The 23,816-nt window shown below is 43.4% G+C and overlaps 1 protein-coding gene across 8 annotated transcripts in view; it reads right to left on the bottom strand.

Annotated features, from left to right (window-relative positions):
* The window catches only part of LOC106743728 (endophilin-A), a 42,943-nt gene extending 19,799 nt beyond the window's left edge, over positions 1-23,144 (bottom strand). For 6 of the 8 annotated variants that reach the window (XR_001374390.1, XM_014617861.1, XM_014617856.1 and 3 more), the window contains exons 1-2: positions 22,997-23,144; positions 6,903-7,005 (exon numbers count right to left, since the gene is read on the bottom strand). Coding sequence is in view for 7 of the 8 variants with exons in the window: in XM_014617861.1 (XP_014473347.1) it covers positions 6,903-6,947 (45 nt within the window). In the remaining variant the exon portion in view is untranslated. Of the gene's footprint in view, positions 1-6,902; positions 7,006-7,249; positions 7,673-11,696; positions 12,586-22,996 lie in introns of those variants that run through there. The other 2 variants (XM_014617857.1, XM_014617859.1) reach the window with 2 other exon arrangements.
* Positions 23,145-23,816: the final 672 nt, after the last annotated feature.

Below are 23,816 nucleotides of genomic sequence, written 5' to 3'. Positions count from 1 at the left end.
ACGTTCAACGAACTTATCCGCCGTCGTTATTCACCATTTTCCGCCATCTCCTTGTTAATTGTCTGATTATGCGTCTGTGACATGAGTCATCTACCCGAGTAAAAATTTTGATTCTATGTATGGTTAAATCTAATTCTATAACACAGTGGGAGCCAAGATAACAAAATCGGTCCGATTCCAGACGTTGTAATTTTAATAATACAATTTGCTCCTACCTCGACCTCAATAAAGTCTTAAATTTCCGTTTTCGTTGTTTTAACGTTAAAATCCGTCCAAAGTGGCATTAGAAACAAATCTGAAAGGTTCAAGAAAGAGTTATCAAGTGTCAATATCGTCAAAATAGGTTTTCATTAATCTGAGGGTCATCTAAGTAGACGCAAACTATCCACAAGAGCGTCAAGGAGGCATCAAAATTTCTATCCAGCTCGATATCGAGCCGATGAAATCACCGACGATCCGAGGAATGTTCGCAAGTCCCCAATAATATAACCACTTAATCACCCATGACGCGAAGGTAGTACGAGGCGTGGGCGGTTGTTATCAAGAGCCAAGGGAGACGTAACCTTTATTAAGCGTATCGTGTGCGCGCAAACAGGACCACATTTCAGGCGCGGCACATAGGAAAGGCAGGAGTAGGTGGAGGATGTGGGAAAGCGAACATACTCTCGAAACGTCGCACGGTCGATCGACCCTCTGTATCATCGACGAGTTTACGACGTCGGGAAAGCATCGCGTAAAAATATCCGTTCGCCGTCCTCCGACATCGATAACGACGAACAGGATATCCGCGATATTGCGACCTGCCGGCATAACCCGCGACACAGAACAATGGTGCGACGATGCACTTGGGACGCATCGAGGGAGATATATATATTTTTTTTTATATTATATATATATATTTCAGGTGTGTATGCGCGGGAGCGCGGAAAGTGAAGCACGACGCTCGATTTGGCGGGTTTTCGAGTACAGAACGGAGTACAGAACACGCGAGCGTCAGATTGTTCCTTTCTCCTTGACGAAGTGATGCTCATACTGAGAGAGAATAATGCTTGTAACTATAATCATCATAGTGAGAGAATTAGGGAAGGCCGGGGTAGGTTCGAATGCGAGGCAGGTTAGTAAAATTTCGTCTATATACTTATTGTGAAAGAAATAATGGCAAAAGGAATAACAAATTTTAGTTATTACAAACGAAACTATACAGATTACAAAATTTTTTTCGTAGCATAAAAACATAGAAGAAAGTCGTCGCTATTATCGTCGTCTAGTTAATACAACAATTAGTCGATTGAAAAGTTTTAATTCACCGAAATTCCTAAAAGTTACCGAGTCCCCTATGACCCCTATAGTCGGGAGAATCATTTCTCCAGTAAGTGTTATTATAGTATCGGCAATAATGATTTTACATCCATATTGCTATTACCCTTGTTTTTGTTCAAATTATAAAAAGGATATAAGTTGAGGCCGGAAATAACTGTAATCTTTTTCAGTGCACGTTGGAAATAAATTCACGAAAGAAAGAAAAAAAAATATCAACAAAAATCCGGCTCTTTCAACCCGGAAGTCAAACCCAGCGCTTCCCCGCATCGCAAGAGCCCCAAATGTCGAATGGGGGCGATATGGAAATTCTGACGATATTTACGTTGAGGATATTCGAAGAACGAGGGGAGCGAAAGGGAGGGTTCGCCCCCGCAACGACCGGCACTTCTCATCTCGCTCATGAAGCGTATCCGGAAACACGATTAATACACGTCGACTGTCGCGTTGATTCCCGTCGAAATTGCACAAAAGCTCAACCTGACGATTGAATTGCAGAGACACGGTGGATAAACGTAACCCGAGATCCGCGTGATACGTCTGTCTCGCTTCATCGACTTTCCAGTGGCCGCACAAACGATTTTTCAAAATGCAATTAACCGTGCTTTGTACTTTGTAATTTAATGAGACACGGTAGTATCATATATTTGCCGGCCACCGTCACGGCTGTTTAAAGGTCAGATGCTGCGTCCGTCGCCGTCGGGAATTTCGGGCCCCGAGAAGTTGCCCGGGCTGATCGATAGCTTATAAAATTGCTCGTTATACAACAGGAGAGCTGCGCGAGCTCCCGCGCAACAATTCGCCTTGTTACCCCACGCGTCGCCTCGCGCTTCCCGCTTGGGCGAGCTTTCGCCGCTCGACCCGGCCCCGTGCATTTGGCATTTGCAGCGAGCTGTGCGGTGCAGCGCGGCAATTAAGACCACGATAACATGCAGTCGCCATCACGGTCGCTGATAGGACACACTCGCGTTGGCAAGCCTATTAAAACTTGCGCTCTTTCCTTCCGCTCGCTTGCCGAAGAGCAAAATCTCGAGAAACACGCGGCAATGTTCAGAATGATAAATATCGTGATGAATAATCGCGAGAAAAATCCGAGGAAATGAGCCGAGAGCTCTGCAGGATCTCATTCTGAGCTTTGAGAGAAAAGGATAACGGAGAAAAGCTGATTCTGATTTTAGCAGAATTCCTCACGATGTTTGCGCGAGTAAAAGGGATTTGCATCATTTAATCACTTTATTACTGCAAATACTTGCAGTAATAAAGTGATTAAAAACTATACACTGAAGAAAGAGTGCGACCGTTTAAATAATATTTATTTCATCCAAATGAAGTGGTTGCTCCAATATTCCTCGGCAAATATAAAAGTAGAAATATAATTGACTCTATACATGATATATTTCCTTCGTATAGGTAGATATTTATTTGTACGTGTTAAAACAATGGACAAGTATTAAATTTTTAATATGAGGATATCAGAATTTATTTTTAGAAATTATTCATTGAACAGGAGAATTTAAATAAAAAAAAAATTCTAGTTTTCTTCAATGAAAAAGAAATATTATATAATTTTATTAAATATATACTCTAATATATACTCTCTTAAATCAATCCTTAAAATTATTTTATATTTGTATTCAGTAATTTATTTATAAATTAAGGTATGGCGTTCAAGTAAGTATTTACTACAAGCTATTTAAATTTATAAAAGTATTATTTGATTTATATAAGAAGCTGAAAAAAACGAGTAATTATGTTTATTTGATTCTAGCACTTTTTTTTTCTATATACGCCTTCCACGGCATCTAAGCACAAAGTGACGCGTCACCAAGAGCTTATAAATATTTAGGTCTCATCTCTGAACTCTTATCTCAATACGCTCATGACGTCGGTCTTTCGTTGACGTTGCACTTCGAAGTGCACCATTTCAGGAAGCCGCGCAACTTTGACTCTACATCTGTTAATTTGCAGCATTGTTAATTTGCGACTCTGACTGTACAGATGTTAGAACCTTCGCCGTTCAATTAAAAGTTCAATGACTTTTCTTGGCTCTATAATTGTATTCTCTTCGGACGACGCACCGATGCATCCGCAGGATGCAGCTGCGCTGTCTTTTCCAACGAAATCGTGCGACTTTTTTCTCCTTCCTCTTACGTGCGTACAGAAATCGATTCTCTGCATTTCTGTCGAGAGAAACCAGCGCGCGCGTGTACAAATCCACAAACAGCACCTTACGCTGCACCTGCAATCTAGAGAGTCAGTCGGTCGCGTGGGAATAATCGCAGCAATTTTCATTATATTATACGCGTAGGCGGCGCGCTTTCGTGTGCCGTGTATGCAGAATTTCGCACGACACGTAAGCGTGTGTGCGTCCCGCTTAATGCGAGACGCAATCCAACGCGTCGTCAATGTTAGAAATTTCGTAATCGAGTTTTCCACGGTATTTAGAGCGTAATACGCGTGACACATGCTGTATGAACGCGAGTCCGCGCGCGGTATCGCGTGCGGATTTTCGTAAAATCGCACCGGACACGCTTTCAATTACGCCCTTTAAATTTCTTGAAATAAAATCCCTCTCTCGTAAAAACGCAGAGTTGTTCGAAGAGACAGCAGAAATACCGTCGCCACTCGGAGTCGCAACAGTGAATGTTTGACGCAAACCCGATAGAGTGGATTCTTAATTCACGCGAGTGAACATTTCAGTCGATCAGTGAATTTGTTTCAGGGAAGAGAGCCAGAGAAAATCGGATTCACTTCTTCGATTTCGAGTGAATATGCACTCGGCGCGATTCTGAGTGGAGAATTCACTCCGTACGAGAGTGGAAAGTCATTCGACTTGGAGTGACTCGGCGGCTGTCACTCCACCTTTCCAATTTCGCTCGAAGAAATTTGGAGGAAATCTCACTCAAAACGAGTGAACATTCATTCGAGGCGGTAGTGTAATCACGTGGAATCGCAAGAGCGAACTCAACCATATAATGGATTCTTAATCGATACAGCTTAATGTTTCAGCCGTGCAGGGTGAATTTGTTCCAGTTACGCTGAAGTATGTCGAATTCACTCTACTGAAATTTCGACTGAAAATATCCCACTCGGGTGAATATTCACTCACTTTTCGTTCATACAGAGTGAATTCTTTCATTCTCAATATTTTCGAGCGGAAATATATTTTATTAAATACAAATGAAAAGTCACTTCGAGTGACTTAACTGTCACTTCACTTTTCAAGTGATCACTCGGAAAGATTCAGAGTGCCGAAAACTCCGTTTTCGGAAATGTGCACATCTTACTTTTCGGAAATCGAAAAACCTCGCGTACTCATTGCGCACGCCACGTACGACCGTGCCGGACCGTTCTCGGCCAGTTCGCCGAGCGTGTTTCTCTCAATTAACAATCGGCCGTTAATCAGCCCACTCTCGCTACCGAGTGTACCGTAATATTAAGAGCAACGGAGCCCACCACTTGTCCGCGCTAGTCGTCCCGAGATTAAACGCGACAGAGCGACATTGGTCGTTGATACCAGAGTCCTCCGTACGTTTTCGCCCGACAGATAACTGCTATCATCTACATTGTCGGTCCCAATTTTTACTGCGATAATACTCCACCGAGTGACTATCTCCGAGAACCCTTTGTGCGGTTAAATAATTTTATTAAATTAAATAACTTTACAAAATAATAAAAATATTGTTTTTTCTACAGAACAACATAGCTTATTTCAGGGAAGCAACACTTTCAGAACAGAAACGATATTCGATATTAAATTACCTTGTTTACATTAAACAAACCCAAATCAAACAAACGGATATGCTACATCCAAAGGGACTTTTTTTCTATGCTAGAAGAATGTAGAAAGAGTAAAATAAAATTTTACGCCGAGAAATCCCTTTTGCCCGTTTCCGCGAGTGTATTGATAACCGAGGTTCGGCGAAACGAACGATCATTGTGAAACATGACCCCAATGACCCTCAATCTGATCGCATTAGGCGAACGCGCGTATACATTACGCGCTACCTAGGCGACGCGTAATTTCATTAGGACGCCGTGCATTCCGCGGGAACGGCGGACGTCGCGGTCGAAAGTTCGCGACGCCGCTGAATCCGCTCTAAGTAGCAATGCATCGCCGGTAATTGGCATAATGCAACCTAATGTACGAGCGCCGTCGTAATGCGGTCGATTAAACTTTCAACGATACACCACTCGCGTCTCTGAATCGCTGAATCGTGAGCGCGCGCGCGCTCTAACCCCAATTGCTTGCTAGAGCACCACCGTCGACGACGCTCCCTTTCGTCCTTCGTCGAATCAATAGCGCAACAAGGGAGACGCGCGAGACATCTCGCGATTTAATTCACGCGAGGTTGGAATCTGATCTCGATGGAGATAGAATTTCCCCGAGGCCAGAAAGTCGGATTTTCCAACAATTCGCGCTACGGTCGCGTACCCGCTCTCTAAATTTCTCGACGAGAAGTTTCAAATCCAATACAGAAATTTTACTGGAAGGGATATTAAAAATACCGCTGCTCGCGAGAACTGCAAGAGCGGACGCTTAATTCGGAGAACAGATTTCGAATTTATACAAATGTATGATTCAGTCAGGTCAGAGTGAATTTGAATCCAAGGGTGGTCGAATATCTCGAATTTACTCTTCGGTTTACTTTTCGATTTCGAATTTCTGTCTAAATTGCCCGGGGATGAAATAATGTCGCTTAAAACACGTGAAAAGTGGCAGTATTCTCACTCGAACAGTGGTAATACCGCCACACCAAGTCGCAAGAGCGGATGTTTCGCTCAAGCTCGGAGTGGATTCTGACTCCATCGTATGAGCGAATGTTCCGATCGATTGGAGTGTATACGTTCCTGCGACGGTGAAGTACAGTCGGCGACGTGTATGCTGTACCATTTCCTGGATTGAAACTTTGTACCGTTACACAATTTTTTGCCTTTCACATACACACATAAGATCGAAACTGCTATAATTAGAGCCACTAACCCTAGGATTATAACTAGAGTTACTTCTGTGTGATTTGTGATCTTACTTATTATGTGTAAGGCTAAAAGTCGCGTAATTCTTGGTCTAGGGAGTGGTACAGCATATATGATGCCGACTATACATCAGATTCACTTCGCAATTCACAAGCAATTTCTTCTCAGATGAGATTTCCACTCCAAGAAATTCAGAGAGAGAATGGAACCATTCGTTTTGCGTTTCAGAATGGAGGAATTCGCTCGACATGCGTGAAAAGTCTCTCGACTTTTCGAGTATGATTGAAAGGCTCGGTGTAAAAAGCGGTCAGCTGCATTTTTTTAATTCGCACGATATTAACAAAAAAAAAACTGTTTTATGATTATCGTTTAAATATATAAATATAGTTGTGCTAATACATTTTTGGACAAAAATAGTTTTATTGGAAACGACAGTTTTAATAAAAAGTATTTTTCTTAAACGAATTTGACCGGTCTTGGCTCTTCAATTTCGCTCGACGAAACTACGAGAGCGCATCTGACGACGCGGTCATCGCGATCGTCGTTAAGTGGAAATCCACCGAGCTGGTCAGACGCCACACCTGCGGCACTATTTCTACGACTCCTACCTGATTCGCCTTGTTGATCTGCTTCTTAAGCCCGGCGAACGCCATGATGCTGTGTCGGGTCTCGTCGCTTCCCTGGATCACGCAAGATCGAATCGTCCCGCAACTGCAACAAGCACAAAACACAGAAACGCGAGTGAGTAATAAAACGCATGCGATCGACTGGGAAGCGAGAGTGCAGGTGGGGAAAACTACGCGTCATTTTCTACAGTTCGCGCCGCGCAAGAACGGAGCGACGCAGTAAACAGGACGAGGCTCCCGAATTTATGTTCGCCCGACAACGCAGCGCAGCGCACGATGGCTGGCAGTTCGCCAAGGCAAAACGGATGATTTTCAATGTTATCGATCACCTGTGCTTTCCAGCATCGTGACTCGTCCGTCCACTGATGTAACACCCGGCTTTACATCGCTCCGCGTGCGTCGACGGCCGCTGGTGATGGTGGTGGTGGTAATGCACGGTACGCTTTCGCGCGCGTGTCACAGTGATCTCACACGTGAAGCCGTATCGCGACGTGACGACCTGACCTCTTAACAGGCTCTAATGAGAGCAAATAATGCGTACGCTTATTAACGGCGCGCCGACGTGCGCATCGATACACGGGGGAAAAAAGCGACAGTGACCTGCGACGGAACCAGGAGCCAGATGGAAACTCGGCGACGAGAAGCGATATCTCCGTTACTCTGCGACTCGGGACATTCGTGTAAACATTTGACCGCATTAAAACCCAGTTGAGACAACTGAGGGCGATTGACTGAGTACACACAGAGGAAAAAGTTTCTTTGGATTTAAATAAAAGTATCAACAACCGGACGTTCTTATTGTTTTGATTTTTATCAACGGATATCTAAACTTTCGCCATGAATATATATACATATATTTAACATATACATATATTCTACGTTGAAAGTTTAAAAATATTCGTATTTCAAGATCAAAATAATAAGAATGCCTAGGTAAGTACGTGGCCGGGCATTGGTATTTTTATCTTAATAAAATTTCTTTAATTGAAACAAATCTTCTGGAAGCAGCAAATGAATGTTTGATTCAACAAATAGGATGTCGCAAGCAATAAATTATTTTAAAGAAGTAACACAAAGAAGTAACACTATTAGGGAAATATTAAAGAACTTTTGTATTTTAGTGAAACAATATTTAATATATAATGAAATCAATTTCTTTTTATTGAAAAGTAAAATATTACTTCCTCTAAATTGTTCTCCGTGCGGGACCTCCTCCTCCAGGAATTTTTCGGTTCTTATGATCGAGTTTTCATCTGGTTCCCGAGCAACGGAAAATTCAGTCGCACAAAAGGAATTGTTTTTTCCGCGTAAGTGATTCCTCGCGCGACTCTCATCGAAGTTGACGCGCGGACGGAGCGTTCGATAAGTAAAATGTGGATTTGCGCGCGAAGCCACCTGTATAAACGACGAGTCTGTGTAAAATTAATGAAATTTCCCAGATGGCTTTTATACTGAGTCGCTTTGGCGATCGCCAGTTGCGTCTTGTCGTTGATCGTTGTTATATGTTTCTAAAGTTTCCGTCGATCAAAAATGAAAAAGTAATCATCAGTGTTACATCGTAAAGAATAGACGTAATGGCAGGTCAATTGTTACCGACTTGAAAAGACGACACGATGTTGCGTCATCGATCGCCGAAGTGTCAATTGGCTGAGGGCGACTTTCACCGAACTCCGATTAAATTGGCCAATGATTAGGCGGCAGAATCGCCGAAAGCAATTTCCTATGTTACGTAATTTGCCGTCCAATAGTATCCAAAGAATTAACAATTCTGTCTATATTAGCAGGATAGAGCAGGTAATGCCTAATCGATAGAGAGCAATTTCAAATATAGGTTTAAAGAGAGGACAAAGGAGCTTTTTCTTACTCGTTTCAACATTTCGTTTCACAAACTGTCTTTTATTTTCCATGTCGGCGACTCCGCCGGCCGAGTTAATTGGCCAATCGTCAGTTGAATTAATCAGAAGATTCCGGGAGAAAGTCATTCCGGCTTAACGAGAGCGAGCGACAACGTGGTTTTAACAAAGGCGAGCATCGATCGATTAATGGAATAACGGAAGAGCTCTATGCGAGCTAGTCACGAGATCTATAAATGATACATCGCGAGAGCAAGCTTGCTCTATCGATGGTGACATACTTTCCGCACCAATACTCGTCTCTCTCTTTCTTTCTTATTCTTTCTCTCTTGCGTGCGCGCGAATTTCCAATTTTGTGCCAAGATGAAAAATTTAATGTTGACTCCATTTCACGAACGGGAATATGGGATCTCCGATCGATCAATATGCCATACGCAATGATCAAATACAACACATATTACCGTAAATAACCGATAGATGTCTCATAAAAGCGACGATACATCTCTCCCTCGTGAGAATTCTCGAGTTCGAAGAAGACATGCGTATCGAGTCCGTGCCCGACGGCGAACGGCTAAGAAGAAGCTCTATAAGCAAGCGCGAAGTCTACAATTGATCCGACACAGTCGACGATTCCGCAAAGGTCGTCGGAATCCGCGGCGATTAATTAATTACTCGGCGTATACCGAACTCGAAAGCTGCAAACCTAAAAGCTACGAACTATAAAAACAAGATTGTCAAATACACGCCCGAAGAAAGAGGGAAGAAGCCTGTGACGGTCGATCGCTGGCTGTTAGTGTGAACATTTAAATCATGGGAGGGTAATAATGTTCGTGACAATTTTTTTGTCGCGATAACGCATGCGCTGAAAATTTTTCCGAACTGACAATATACACTAAGAGAAAAATATTTGGCCTTTAATATATAAGGTCGCCAATTTATTTCTAGTTTGAGATTTTCTTTAAGATGGAGTGAAATTTGAAAACAGGTGAAAAATTTTAAACTTGATCTTCAGCTCGCCGGAACACACCGAAATGCGCACACGGTCTGCAGTGTGTTGATAATCCCCTTTAATCGACCTCTTGTATCATATTAATTATATTACATTGTATCATGTTATAATCCACCTCTCCTCGATCATTAAATATTCGGCGTGCACGTCAAACATTATTTATCCTTTAATAATTTAAATGCACCAATATTCGACGAAAATATCTCTTATAAATCTTTCCCTCCCTCTTTCTTCCAAGAGCTACACGGTAAAAAAAAGTTTGGTTGAATTTACCAGACAGTGAACAAACCAAATGCGTTTCGGTTGAAGGCGACAGAATTTTTGATTATAAGAACCAAATTTGTGTCGTAAGAACCAGAAATTCTGTTCCCTTCCAACCAAAACGCGTTTGGTTTGTTCACTGTCCGGTAAATTTAACCAAACTTTTCTTTCCGTGTGTGGCATGGCGTGCACTTTGCGCACAAGGGTTGTCGAGGTGATTCGTGCGAGGAACCGCCGATCGACGACAACCCTTTCCGCCGGGGCGACTCGCCAATTGCGAAATTGAGGTCTCCGTTAACGAGCGACTTAAACTGGTCTCTATCCTCCCCCCCCTCTCTCTCTCTCTCCCCCCTCACTCTTTCTCTCTCTCTCTCAAGAACAGTGACTACGGGCACGAGCGAATCCCGTAACGAGGACAAGCGCACATGACGAAGTCCTCGGTGCGCCCTGGAGTGCCCATGCACGTCCATAACGTAACATCGAAACGCAGCCAGGAACGCGCGCGCACTAATTAACGTGGCGTCCTCCGACGTTAATGACACCGCGGAGGCCGTCGTGAGCGTGACGATCGCGGTGGGCGCTATTAAAAGGCCGACGGTTCGATCGCGAATTGATAACGCGCGCGAGCCCTGCCGGGAGGGTCCTCGAAGAGGGAGTCGGGCAACCCGGGGCAGAAGAGGAAGATGAGATTCGCGACGAGAGCATCCGCGAGAACACTCGATGAGATGGCGGTGGAGCACCGACACACACGTGCGCATACATATGCCGGTCGCGATGACACGACAATTGGCGGCTTCACGCCGTCATTGCGCCGGTTTGACGACCGTCAACTTTAATTGGACCGAAAGAATCGTTAATTTCTTTAATTTAAACAGATACAGAGAGAGAGAGAGAGAGAGAGGGAGAGAGATATGTAGCGCTGCGTCATCGGTCGCATTAAGACTGACTCGACGATAAGCGACAGTCTTCTTCTCTCAGAAGGAGAGGAACGTCGCGTATCGATCGATTAATAGAGCAAAGGAGGAAGAGCTTTGCGAAAATTGGTGTCGTGAAATCTATAAATGATGCAAGCGAGTGAGGTTGTTGTTGAGCGCCGGAGTTGCGATTCTACGCCTACTCGCGCACTCCGTAGTGGCCGCGGGCTGCACAGCAGTGACTACGACACCGAGGATCTCAAACGAAAGTAGTCAGTCCTCCGACGGGAGAAAATATCGCGGAGGAAACGACGACGCCGAAGGAGATAGTCATTGATGAAGGATGGCGAAGGATGACGGATGCAGGAATTATCGCGCTCGACGAATTCGGCTCGAGAACGCGGTCGAAAATGGTCAATAACGTTGCCGTGGGCGCTTCGTGAGAGAGAAAGGGAGGTAGTGAGCGAGACAGAAAGAGGGAGAGAGAGAGGGAAGAAGAGAAGAAAGAGAGGCTGAACCGATCGCCCTCGGCTCGCCGTGTGCACCTCGTCACCCCCGCCGAGTCCGCGAACGGGACGACAGGTCGCTGACGAAGGAGCGTATCTCGTGGTGTCGGACGCGCGGGGGTCGCTCTTCGGTGACGGATCGTCGCATCGCGGCTCCTGGTCTCACAGACCGGAAAGCAGCGAGTGCAAACACGACGCGGACAAAGGGACACGCGCGGTCGGTCGACCCTCACCTTTGGCTGCAAATACGGAGCTCCGGCGGCCGGCGAACCGGATGCACCCCCCAGGTGCGATCCCTCCGCTTGCTCGCACCGACGTCGAAGGACGACGTGAACGACGAGACGATCGCGTCGACGGTGAACAGAGCACGACGGAATAGCGAGGAATACGACGGATACTTGTGCGTGCGTGCGTGCGCGAGAGATACGTGACTTACTCCGGCGTGCGTGAGTGCGTGACTGCGGGAGAACAGAGAACGAGAGCGTGCGGGGATCCGCGTGGGCCGCGAGCACCACGAGAGCACCACCGACTCGTACGTGGTCGGTCTCGTACACTGCGAGGTCTCCTTCAGGGGGTAATTTTCTACTGGCCGATCGATACGCGGCTACGGCTCCCTCTCTCTCTCTCTCTCTTTCGCTCTCTATTCCCCCTCTCACTCTCCTCTCACCCTCCTCCAGTTTGATATCCTACCCTCCCGCTTTCCACCCCCGATAGCTGCTTCTCCGTCGTTCTCGGCTCCCCTCGCTCGTCCGTTTCTCTCTCCCTTCAGGGGCGGATCCGGAAAGGAAACTGTATTAGGGGCTCGAATTTTTCTCGCTCACGTGTACGTTCTCGAGGTGCGTGAGTTGGTATCTTCCAGTGAGGCACACGGGAAATCATCCCTCGATGCGCGTGACCAGGAGGGCTCGGGGGATAACGATAATTCGGTTTATCGGTTTGGGATTTTATTCTTTGACTTTTACCGCCGCCCTCCCTCCATTTGCCTCCGGGGCTCTCCACGATCCACCACTGTTAGCCCTTTCTCTATCGCCCTCCCCTTTGTCTGTCCGACCATCGCACGCGTGCCCGCAACCCTCGACTTTATTCGCGCGCCTCTGCTCCCTTCACGCGTATACCGGGTGTCTGCAACGAGAAGTCAATGTAGTTGGGTGATTACTTCGGGAATACGCGCGCGCACGACAGGAGCGTAGGGTGAATAATATTCTTAAAGGGTTCCCTTGGGACGTTTTTTGGGAGCGTTATGACTCCCTTTTTGGACTCCCCGCACCTTCGTAAGCGGTTAATCCGTCGACACTAGCGCTAACAGCTGGATCTCTGCCTGCGATTTATCTCCCGACATATTTGATGAGATTCCTCGCGATATTTTCGCAGGATCACTCGCACAGCATATCTCACTCAAACTTAGGATAGACTCTTACCTCGTACGAGCGCACGGAGAAAACAAATTCTGCTAGAAGAACAAATGTTTGTCAATATAGTAACAACAAAAAAAAAATTTGTTCGGACAGCAGAAAGATTTGTTAAGAATATTATATCGCTATTTGCTGGATATATGAACAGCAAAATAATTTGGTTACGCCAATTAAATTTCATTGCTGCAGCAACGACGTTTTCCAGCAAAATTATTTTTCCCGTTTAACCAATCTTCTTGCTGTCGCAATATTAACAAACAATTTGCTGTTCCGGCAATACTTGTTTTCCCGTGTGTGAACGTTTTTCAATCGATTAGAGTGAATTTGTTCCCGTGGAGCGGGCAACTTACGCGAGCCTGGTGGTAGCCGGTTTGTGAAAGATTAATTTTTAATCCGAAAAAATGCGTCGCGTCACAGATTCGCTCTTTAACTTTGAATGAAAACACTCGCTCGACGATTCAAAGCGGGTATTTTACTCACTGACAAGTATCATTCGGAAGCATGCAGATTCCGAGTGATTCACGTCGCTCAGTTTTTCGAGCGGAACCACTCCCCGAAGACGTACGGGGAGCGCAAAAGCGACGTTTCTCGGCTGCAGTTATATCACCGTACAATTACAGTCACAAAAATACCGAACGCTCTGCTGCCTCAGGCTGCGGATACTGCGACTGTCCTGATATTTTATTGAATATTCTTCCGAGTCAACGACCGCGCAGCCGGTGTATACTGTCCTACCCGGGACTGGAAGGAGCCCTTGGTTTGGCCGCGATTTCATCGGATGGAAATTATAAGCATATTAAAGAATCCTCGAGAGGAGAGGAAGATCTCGGCGCTGAGAGGGCGAGCGGCCGGTAGCGGCGCGCGAATCGATTTTACGATTTATTAATACCGTCCCGTTTCACAAAAGGATCTTCCTGCCTCGCGTAGATGTCTGCGCGTGTGCGTGTCACAATAGAGGTGGAGATCTCAACTACGTATCGATTATGAATATAATCGGTATTTCTCCCCCCCCTCTCTCTCCTTCTCTCTTTTTCTCGTAACGTTGTGTTCAGCCACGGCAATATACGATTTGTCCTGGCAATCGACGATTCTCTCTTTTCCCCGTTTCCTATGCTTCCGCCGAGTTATTCATCTCGAGCTTTCTGTGCCGACGAGTCGCGCATTTGAGTGGCGCGGTGTATTCGCGGAATAATTTCTTTCTCACTTTTCTTTTTTTCAATGTAAGGCGCACCTTAGTCACCGCCGCCGCGCTATCGTGTTTAATTTCCCCGAGAACTGTTAATTAGCGTTAGAGGCAGCGAGTTGTCAGCAGTCAAAGCGACTCTTTTAATCACGACTCCGGCGAAATGCGGCGCAAGAACTAAATCCGCGCGTCTAACAATAGTCTCTTTAAATTAATAACATCGTCAGCATCGTCAGATAGCACGCGTCGAGATTCAATTACTCATTTGTGTGCTATTGTTTTTCCGCAAACGCTGAAATTACCTTTCCCTAGGTAAAGTAGTTGCGTCGCGGAGTGCCGTATTTTTAGTGGTGCCACTCATAAATTGTCAAGGAGCCACTTATCAATTTAATAATAATTATATATTATTTATCAAGCAAAATTATGCTCCAAAATTTATCGCACCAACTAAATAATTAATGTTAACTTGAAACAAAACTGAGGTAGACATATATGTATACAATATTACAAATACGAAAATATTATTTTTAATTGTTATTATTAGTGGTATTTTTATGCATCAGTTGATCTAATAGAAATGCACAGATAATAAAAAGACATGTATGTGTATTTCGAGTATTATCATAAGTTATGAATTTTACACTACTATATTTTCAAAACAAAATAACCAATAATTATGAAATTTTTGTGTAATGCCTCTAAATTATTCCTTAATGTCATAGCAATAATTTATCGTAAAAACCTTAAATGTAGTTTAGAAGAAATTAAAAATAAAAGTTAAAAATAGTACATCGATTTCAAGGAATACGCATAAAAAGTGTCATCTTTAGTTATGAATATCTCAGTTTCCGAATGTTCAATCATTTTTTAATCGCTCCAATAATTAGGTCATATTTAAATCTAAATATAGCGTATGTTTCAACGAATTCTTAAAGAAGCTCATTTTATGCTACAATTACCTTAAATTTTCCAATAAATTATTGATTTCGCTTGTAAAAATTATTATAATATAAATTATAATATACAATTGTTAAATATATAACATATAATTATTATAAATTTTACTTTGTATATATTGATTGGTATATGCACTTTATTAATTTTTCGGGGTCAATCCGCAGCTTCATCGATGACTCAAGAATTCCTCTATCTACGTAAATAAACAGAAACGTTGAACCGTATCGTTGTAACCCGTTATAAGAGCGAACAAGCGTCGCGAAAGAACGACGTCTTATATTTGAAAAAAAAAAACCGACCCGGCAAACGCGATGAATTCAACGGAAGAAACTTTGCGGGCTTAAAGGGCAGCGGTATAAACAAACGTAAAAAAAACCGCTTTCACACCTACGCTAAAATTCTCACATGCTGTTATAATAGAAGCACGCATTTTTCGCGCAAATGCCACGTGGCGCCCGGAAACGGTAAAAATTATCAATTCGAGTGTATGAGCCCGACGATTAAATTATTCTCGTCGATGGACGATATCCTCCGATTCATCGATTCGTGTACAATTATTCCCACGAGGAAATTCAATAATGGACCTTCCCTAAATTCTAAACGAATACGAAATGTCAAACCTGCTATACAGAGTGTGATTAACTTCAATACGGTCAATTAGCATGCAGTTCCCACAACTAATTACGCACAAGTAATTACGACGATTGATTCGCGCATTAAAAGAAGATACGTTCAAAGAAAGTGAGACAATAGATATTTCATTATATTTACTCGAGCAAATTATCAACGGATCATTTTCCATTTTTCTACTTACATTGATGTGTTACTATTATTGTTGTGTTAATATTGCTCTCTTGCATGCATACTAAAAGAAATGCTACATTTAAATAAATATTCGCTAAAGAATATTGGAGTAATTATTTTAGATTAAGTAAATGTTACTTGAATGGAACACTTTTTCCATTCACATAGTGTACTACATTCAAATAATATTTACTTAATCCAAGTAAAGTAATTACTCCAATGTTCCTTAGCAAATGTTTATCTAAATGTAACATTTTTTCTTTCAGTGTACGCGAGAGAGCTATAACAACACGACACGATAACACATCAACGTAAGTTATAACGTAAGGATAAACGGAAAATTATTCGATGACGATGTGCGCGCGCGTAAATATAATGAAAAGTCTATTGCCTCACTTTTAGCCATCATAGTTAATCATTTTTCTTATCTTAGACTTTCGTATTCTTATATATATTCGAGAGAAAGAGAGTACTTACATTTATACGTATTTGTTTCCATTATAAGAGGATATTATATACACGTTTCTTCTCTTCCCTCCCCTCTCCTTCTCCCTTGTCAACGAAAAGTTCATCGGATCAGAGAGAAACAGTGAGGAACGGACGACTCCGTGTTTCGTATAAATCAGTAAAACGGTATTTTCCCCAAGCGGACGCTGATTTGTTCGCCGCGAAACTTTCTGCAAATTTACGAAACTTGGCGGAGCCAAGGCGAGGATGGGCGAAGCCGGTTGTCGGCGCGGTTGCTAAGAAACCCGTCCCGAGGAGTACGTGTACTCGCGACTGGGTCATGGTGCCGCTATCACTCGATAAGATCCCTCTCCCCCGCCGGGTTATACAGCAGTCGCGTCTCTCTTTCTCTCTCTCTCTCTCTCCCGCGGAGCCTGCATCCGCCGTATGAGCCACCCCCGCGCTTCGTAAAATATTTCTAAAAATACGTTACGCGCCGGCAGGAGGCGGCAACAGCGACGACGATTCACGGGACATCTCGCATCCTTTGTGTTTTATCATCACGCTGCTGGGCTGCCTGTGACTCGCATGCTATGCGATATACATCGCAACAAAATTATTCCATCCGCTGAGATAATTGATAATTTCACGTGCCACGAGGGCAATAAGCGAACGAAATAAACGATCGCGAGTAATTTTTATGGAAGTCATCCCTCGAATTAAGCGCGATGCGTGCACACACGTGAATTTCGACAAAACCTTCGCACTCATTAAGTCAAATCGAATTAGCCCGCCTTGCCACCAGTGCGATACGCATCGAGCAAAATTGTTCCGTCTCCGTTGAGAACTGATAATTTCATGTGCTCCGAACGGGATAAGCGAACAAAATACAAGGTAATCGTGAGCAATTATTGCAAAAGCCACCCTCGAATCGGGCACGATCGCGTGTACAGTGAATTTAATGATGCATTAACATTTAATATTTAATCAGGCTGAGACTCTCAGTAGCTTTTCTAGTTGTTCTCTCTCGTTGTGTCTGGATGGGTATAATATAATTCAATATGATACGGTGGTGATATGACATGCCAAGCTGTGAAAGTGACTGATTAGCCGAATGATCAACAGTTATGATGGGTACATGTATCCAGACATGATGCAAACGATCATAAAGACTAATGAGTTTTTGCCTGGTAAATGTCAAGGATTTATCGGATCTCGATGTGCTCTCTAAATTTCCTTCGAGTGAAATTACGCTGAAAAAGTAGAATGACAGCCGCGAGTCACTCGAATTCGAGCGACTTTCGCTCATGCAGAGAATGAATATTTCTCGTTTCTAAAATACAAGTTCTTTAGTTTCTCCAAATAGACGTGCGCGAACATTTTGATATTTTTTCACACATTTTTGCTTTATTTTCATATAATCAAATAAAAATTGAATTCTTTCGTTTCTAAAATATAACAAGTTTCTCCAAATGTTAGATATGTACAAAAGTGTATGCGTTTTTCTGCAAGTTTTCGCTTTATTTTTGTATAGTCGAAACTTTCCTAAAACTTTTCCAAAACCTTTGCACCTGATATAATGTAAACTATTGAATTGTGAGTGCAAATATTTACATTCAAAATCGACGAGTGAATCCGACATGATCTAACATGGTTGGAACAAATTCACTGCATTGAAAGGAAAAAGTGCTTGTTCAAGTAATATTTATTTAATCCGAGTAAAATGATTATTTCAATATTCTTCTTGGCAAATATTTAGTAGAAGTAGAAATGTAATTGGCTATATACATTTCCTTTGCATAAGTAAACATTTATTTGTACGTGTTAAAACAATCGTGACAAGTGATAAATTCGTGACATTGAGAATATCAGAATTTTTTTGTAGAAAATATTTACTCTGGAAAGAATAAACTGAAATTGATAAAACAACTAGGTATCTTCAGTGGAGAAAAAGCATTAAATTCTAGCAAATAATCTCTAAAATTTTTTAAGAATTATTTCACACATTCAATCATTTATAAATTAAAATATTACTGCGTTTAGCTTAAGTATTTTCCATGCAAACTACGGAAATATACTTAAGTTGGTAAAAATATTACTTGATTTAAAAGGATGAGGAACGGGTAATCACGTTTATTTGATTGTAACACTTTTTTCTTCCTGCGTGCGATCGACTGAAATACTCACTCACGTGTGAATGAAGAGTTCACTCGAAGTTTGAGTTGAGCATTCGCTCTCGCGGATTTCGCAGATTTCGCGGATTTCGCGGATGACACCGCCGTCGCTTCGTCGCTCGCTTTTCGACTTCGGGATTTCACTCCCGAGAAATTTGCAAACTGTTCTATACTGCAAATAACGACATGCCGATATCGCTGCGCGATACGCATCCGGCCGAGAGCGAGAGAGCCTTCGAGAAATATTCGCGATGAACGCACGCCATCATCTCACCACCCGCAGTCGCGATATTGACGTGAGAGCTCATATCGTCCGATTAATACCTCGTATTGATTTAATGCCGAGATTAATTACCACGATAGCAGTACGGAATTAATGTTATTTGTCGGCCGATGTTTCTATAACGTTCGCAATTATTGTTTGTCTCGCCGTGGACAGATTAATCGCAGCGGATGAATATTTTCGCGCCGGTTCGCCTGATAATCGCGCGCGACGCGGCACGTGCGCAAGCAAAGCCCGCATCAGATTATTGGCGAAGATCGAGGATTGCGGATTGAAAACTGTTGGAACTCGACTCGATTCGGGAGACGGGAAGGGAGCCAGAATCGAAATCAGCCGATTACGCAATTCGCAATGTCCGCTTCGATACACGGGCTTGCCCCATTGAAAAATTCAATTGTCGTAACCAGATTTAGGTAAACGTAACGAAACAATTTACTCCAGATATATGTTCGACGAATCTGATACTGCGAACAAAAAATGTGGTCCCTTAACAAAGATAATAATGAGAAAAGCTACTTCTCTAAGGTTAGGTCTACAATAGTGTTTTAGTTTTTAAGCCTTAAAGCGTCTATTGTAGACTAGGATTAACGGGGATCGAACTTTCAATGCCGCAGTCTAACGCTTCCGAGTTACGAGAGTTATTGTTGCACAGACTTCTTTAAATATATAGATATACTTTTCTACACGGATCGCTTAAAACTTTTAATATTGTGATATCTTTCGTAATAAGGTCATTTTCTATAAAAAGTAACGAATTTTAAGTTTTTCAAGGAACCAGAAGAAACCGAGCAAATAATTCGATTGCGTTAACTCGAACGATTTTATGAAGTTTTTTTTTCACGTTTGATTGATGCAAGTAAAAAATGTCATATCACCAACCGTAATGTGTATATCAAATGTCTTAGTAGCGATTACGAAGATAAATTTCTAAATGTACTTGATCCAAGCAAAATATATTTATTTGTTGCTAATAAAATTTGCTCAATCCAAATAAAAATTTGTTAAGGCGTGTTGAAGTATCGTTTACTTATTCTAGCACTTTTTTCTTCTGTGTACACACCACGTCGCTCCGACTGCTGTCATGACGAGCGATGCTATCGCTGACACGCGACTGCGCGACTCGTCATGCGTAATTTACAACGTCACGGTGTATCGAATTAACGTCACGGTGTATCGAATTAACATGTAATGACCGAAACATTCGAAATTTGCATTCTCCGCTATAATGCTTTTTTTTTCAGTCGCGATCGCCGCGCAATACAGTTACGCGCTGAAGTCATTTCCTACAAATAGGACATCGATGATAATCGCGTAATCGTACCGGAATTTATCGCATCTTCAGCAGTTAGATTTCCACGACGCGATCACCGGTACTTCATCTTCTCGAGAGCCACCTCGCATTCGCAGAACACTATCAATATGTGTAAATACCGAATTTGCAATCGCCACAAATTATATGTTATTTTTCGCAAACCGTGTATGNGGGGGGGGGGGGGTGTAGAAGTACACACTGTTATGAAATCTTATCAGATCACTATCTCCTATTCGAGGTCCAGTAATCGCGATCTCGCTGAAAATCGAGAAAAATTCCAACGTGCACGAAACGAAGAATTCTCCTATGGTAATAATGAAAAACAGAAGTGTCGCAAGTCGCGCGTCATAACGGCTCGCGGCGTAAATTATCAGCAAACTGCCGCGAAATCGGGTTACGCGGAAACTCGGGCCGCTCGCGTTGCGTCGAGTCCGGTGCACCGAAATGTTAATTAATACCGAAATTTCATTGCGCCGAGAGTTATGTACACATTGATGCAGACACTAGCGCGATCCAATCGCATTCCGTTTCGCCGGGTGTTCCGTTTTTTTTCCCCCTTTTTCGCTGTTATTCCTTGCGCGAAGGGGAGCACAACCGATGAAAAACGGGTTTGTTATTATTATTATCCGCCGTATCGGAACGCGAGGATTCGATCGATTTCCGCCTCGCGTATTTGTGTACTTCGACGTTTTTCCCGGAATTCATTGTTATCTCTCGCATTATTTGTCGTCTTACTTCCAGGATCATTATCATCATCGCCCTGTTACCATGTGCGATAATCGACCGATGCCATCGGTCATCGATAACGCTCGCTGACACTCGCTCCGCTGCGCCGATCCATGTAACTTAGATTTGGTTGTTTACGCGCGAAATATAATAGTCTACGACCATGCATAACATGTTTTCTACGGAGACAATATTGTAGTAAAACGCGGAGAAAATACTGTAATAAAAATTACCATGAAGTTTTGTAATGCTGGATTATACCGGAATTATAATTGAAATTTTAATATTTTACGATGTTATGAGAAATCAATAGTGGATTTAACGAAGTTAATTTCACAGTGATAAAAGAGGAAAATAAATATATTATGCGTATTGTGCCTATTGTAATCACGACCTAAGAAATACTGTCCTTTCCCGTTTAAAAGCCCACAGGGTGAATTTAAATGATAACATTTCTGCGTTATCTATACGTATTAAATATTTTAATATTTATTTTATTATAATATTAAACCTTTTAAATATTTAACATTAAATATCTTCATTATTAACATCAAAATTGTGGAATACGTGAACTATGTTATAACTGTGAAACTAACTTCAACAAATTTGTATAATTTATCCGTTCTCTTTACACTGTGCTATACAATTTATAACGTTTCACATAATTTACATTGTTTGCATGAAAAAAAGTTCATGCAAACAGCACGTAAATAATATATAAGTTATTATCCACGCAGACGTAATCCTAAAATCTATACAACCCTGCAAATAACTCGCGATTCATTAGATTAGCTCGTTTCAGCCGAACTAGATTGCACTTTTCGCCCTCGGAGCGAAACAAGCATGTGATTTAGCGACGAAGGGAAAAGGAAACGAAGTTTCCTCAGCGCGGGCACTAACTCGGCTACGAAACGAACAGGCCTGTTATTACTTTTCGGAGGTAACAATGGCGTCCCCCACTCAGTTTCGAGCTACAGGCGAATTGAAATCCATCGAGAGAAAACTGTACACCCCCGCAGCTCGGACGGGGATGCGCAATTCGCGGCCGTGAAACGCGAGTGCGATGACGTGACACGCGGTAAAAGTCGGAGGTCAAAGCAGATGCAACGTCGGGCGCAATAAAAAGCGCGCGCGAGGGATCTCGAAAGCGGGAGAGTTTTTCCGCCGCGCCGCCGGCATCGATTCTCTCGCCTCTCTTTCTCCCCCCTCTCAGCCCTCCACCACACTCCCCTGCTCTCACGCCATAAGAATTAAAATTGCAGGTGACCTGTTAAAGTTTCAAGAATTCACGAGTTCCGCGAGCAGGCTCCTATTCCTCCGGGTCATATTCGACGTTAAACGTGGCCGTTCGATTCCAAGCTCCGCTCTCACTCGAATGTCGAGTAATAACAACCTTGTGCCCGGCTGAGAATCGGAAGGACACATCTGGCACTCGACGCGAAGTCAGTACGACGGGTGCTTTTCATTCGGGTCCACATTCTCCACTCGCTTTTATTTAGTAAAAGTGCCTCTGAAAGTGGCTTAGAACTCACCTGATTGGCTGAGGAGCCGCATGTAAGGCACTTTTATCGATGAAAGTGAATTGAGAATACAGGCCGTAACGACGCGAGCCGACACCAGCATCATTTTGTCTTTCTCTCTCATTCCCCCATAGAGCAACAAAGAGAGGATAACGCTCGGTCGACTTGTCTCACTAGATGAAAAGCACCAAATACGGCGACGGGATACGAAGGGGTGGGGGAGGAGGGGGGGACGCGAGGATCGACGCGGAGATTCTCGGTACCGAGGCGGAGGAAATCATCAATGGTTTTCCCGGAAGGGAAGATACTACAATCGGTCACGTGGTGCTATCGCCCACGCTCGTGCACGATCATTCAAAAATGCGCCGGGCCGCGTCGCGCGCGGCCCAGGTCGCGAAGATGCTGGACGACGCGCGAGTGAGCGAAGGGAGCGACGCGCGATAATCACCCGAGGCAACGTAACACGAAAACACCGGGTTATCGCGCGTGCGATCGCGCTCGGGCAATACGCGATGGCGCACCGACAGGTGTGTGCTCGAGATCGCGAGACAATGTGCAGGACAAGGTGCGAGAGTGTGTTCGAGTCGCGCGAATCGATCGAGCGCGCTACTCGGACGCCAGCGTAGCGACACGCACGAAATCGCGAGGCCGCCGCGCGCGAGTCGCACGCACGCCTCGCGAGTTCGCCTCGAGTGAGATTGTCAGTTTCACTCACCGCGGTTTATCGGCCTGGTTGGACGCCGCTGGGACGCGCACCGCAAACACCGGAGCAGAACTCGGCTAACCCCCTGCCAAGCTTTGACACACGGACGACACACGGACGACAGCTGTTTGCGCTGACGCGCACGGCCGGCAGACTGCGCGCGCGTCGGAACGAGCCGCCGGGGAGAGTAGCGCCGATTGGTCGTGTCGATTGGTTGTGGAGGGAGAGCGTCGAGAGATACGATGAGTCGGTCGGTCGATCTTCGAGATCCGTCGATCGCGTATGCGCGGTCTGATTCAAAAATTTTTTTCATTACACTTGATATTTAGTAACATACGCGTTTTAAGTCAAGAAAATATGTATTATGTATACTTATATAATATAGTCTGTAGTAATAATCTATCCAATAAATCTAATCTATGGTAATATTATTATAGATTAGGTATCGTTATATTATTATAAATTAGATTATATTATTATAAATTAGTGGATTAAGCCACTCTGAATAAAAGTCCCTTACCATTTTGCGTAACACGCAAATTTTTTTAGTTATTGATCAAAGAAGTCTCTACAGATGGTAGTTTTCAATTATTAATAACTCGAAATTTTGTGTGCTGTTTGCAAAATGGTAAAAAGCTTTTTGGGCATTCTATATATAATAATATAAATAATAATATCCATCGTTGCTAGGAGATTTTCAGAAATAAGTATTTTTCTTTATTCAGTGTCCTGTCCATCCTTTCCCGTGCGTTCATTAATTCAGACAAAGTAATTAATTCCTCAATAACTATTGCGAATTTTGCAAAATGGCACTTTTCTGCTTAGTTTCATC

The sequence above is a fragment of the Dinoponera quadriceps genome, unplaced genomic scaffold (assembly GCF_001313825.1).
Source record: "Dinoponera quadriceps isolate SergipeBrazil2010 unplaced genomic scaffold, ASM131382v1 scaffold690, whole genome shotgun sequence".
Lineage (NCBI taxonomy): Eukaryota > Metazoa > Arthropoda > Insecta > Hymenoptera > Formicidae > Dinoponera > Dinoponera quadriceps.
This window is presented reverse-complemented; position numbering and strand designations above follow the sequence as displayed.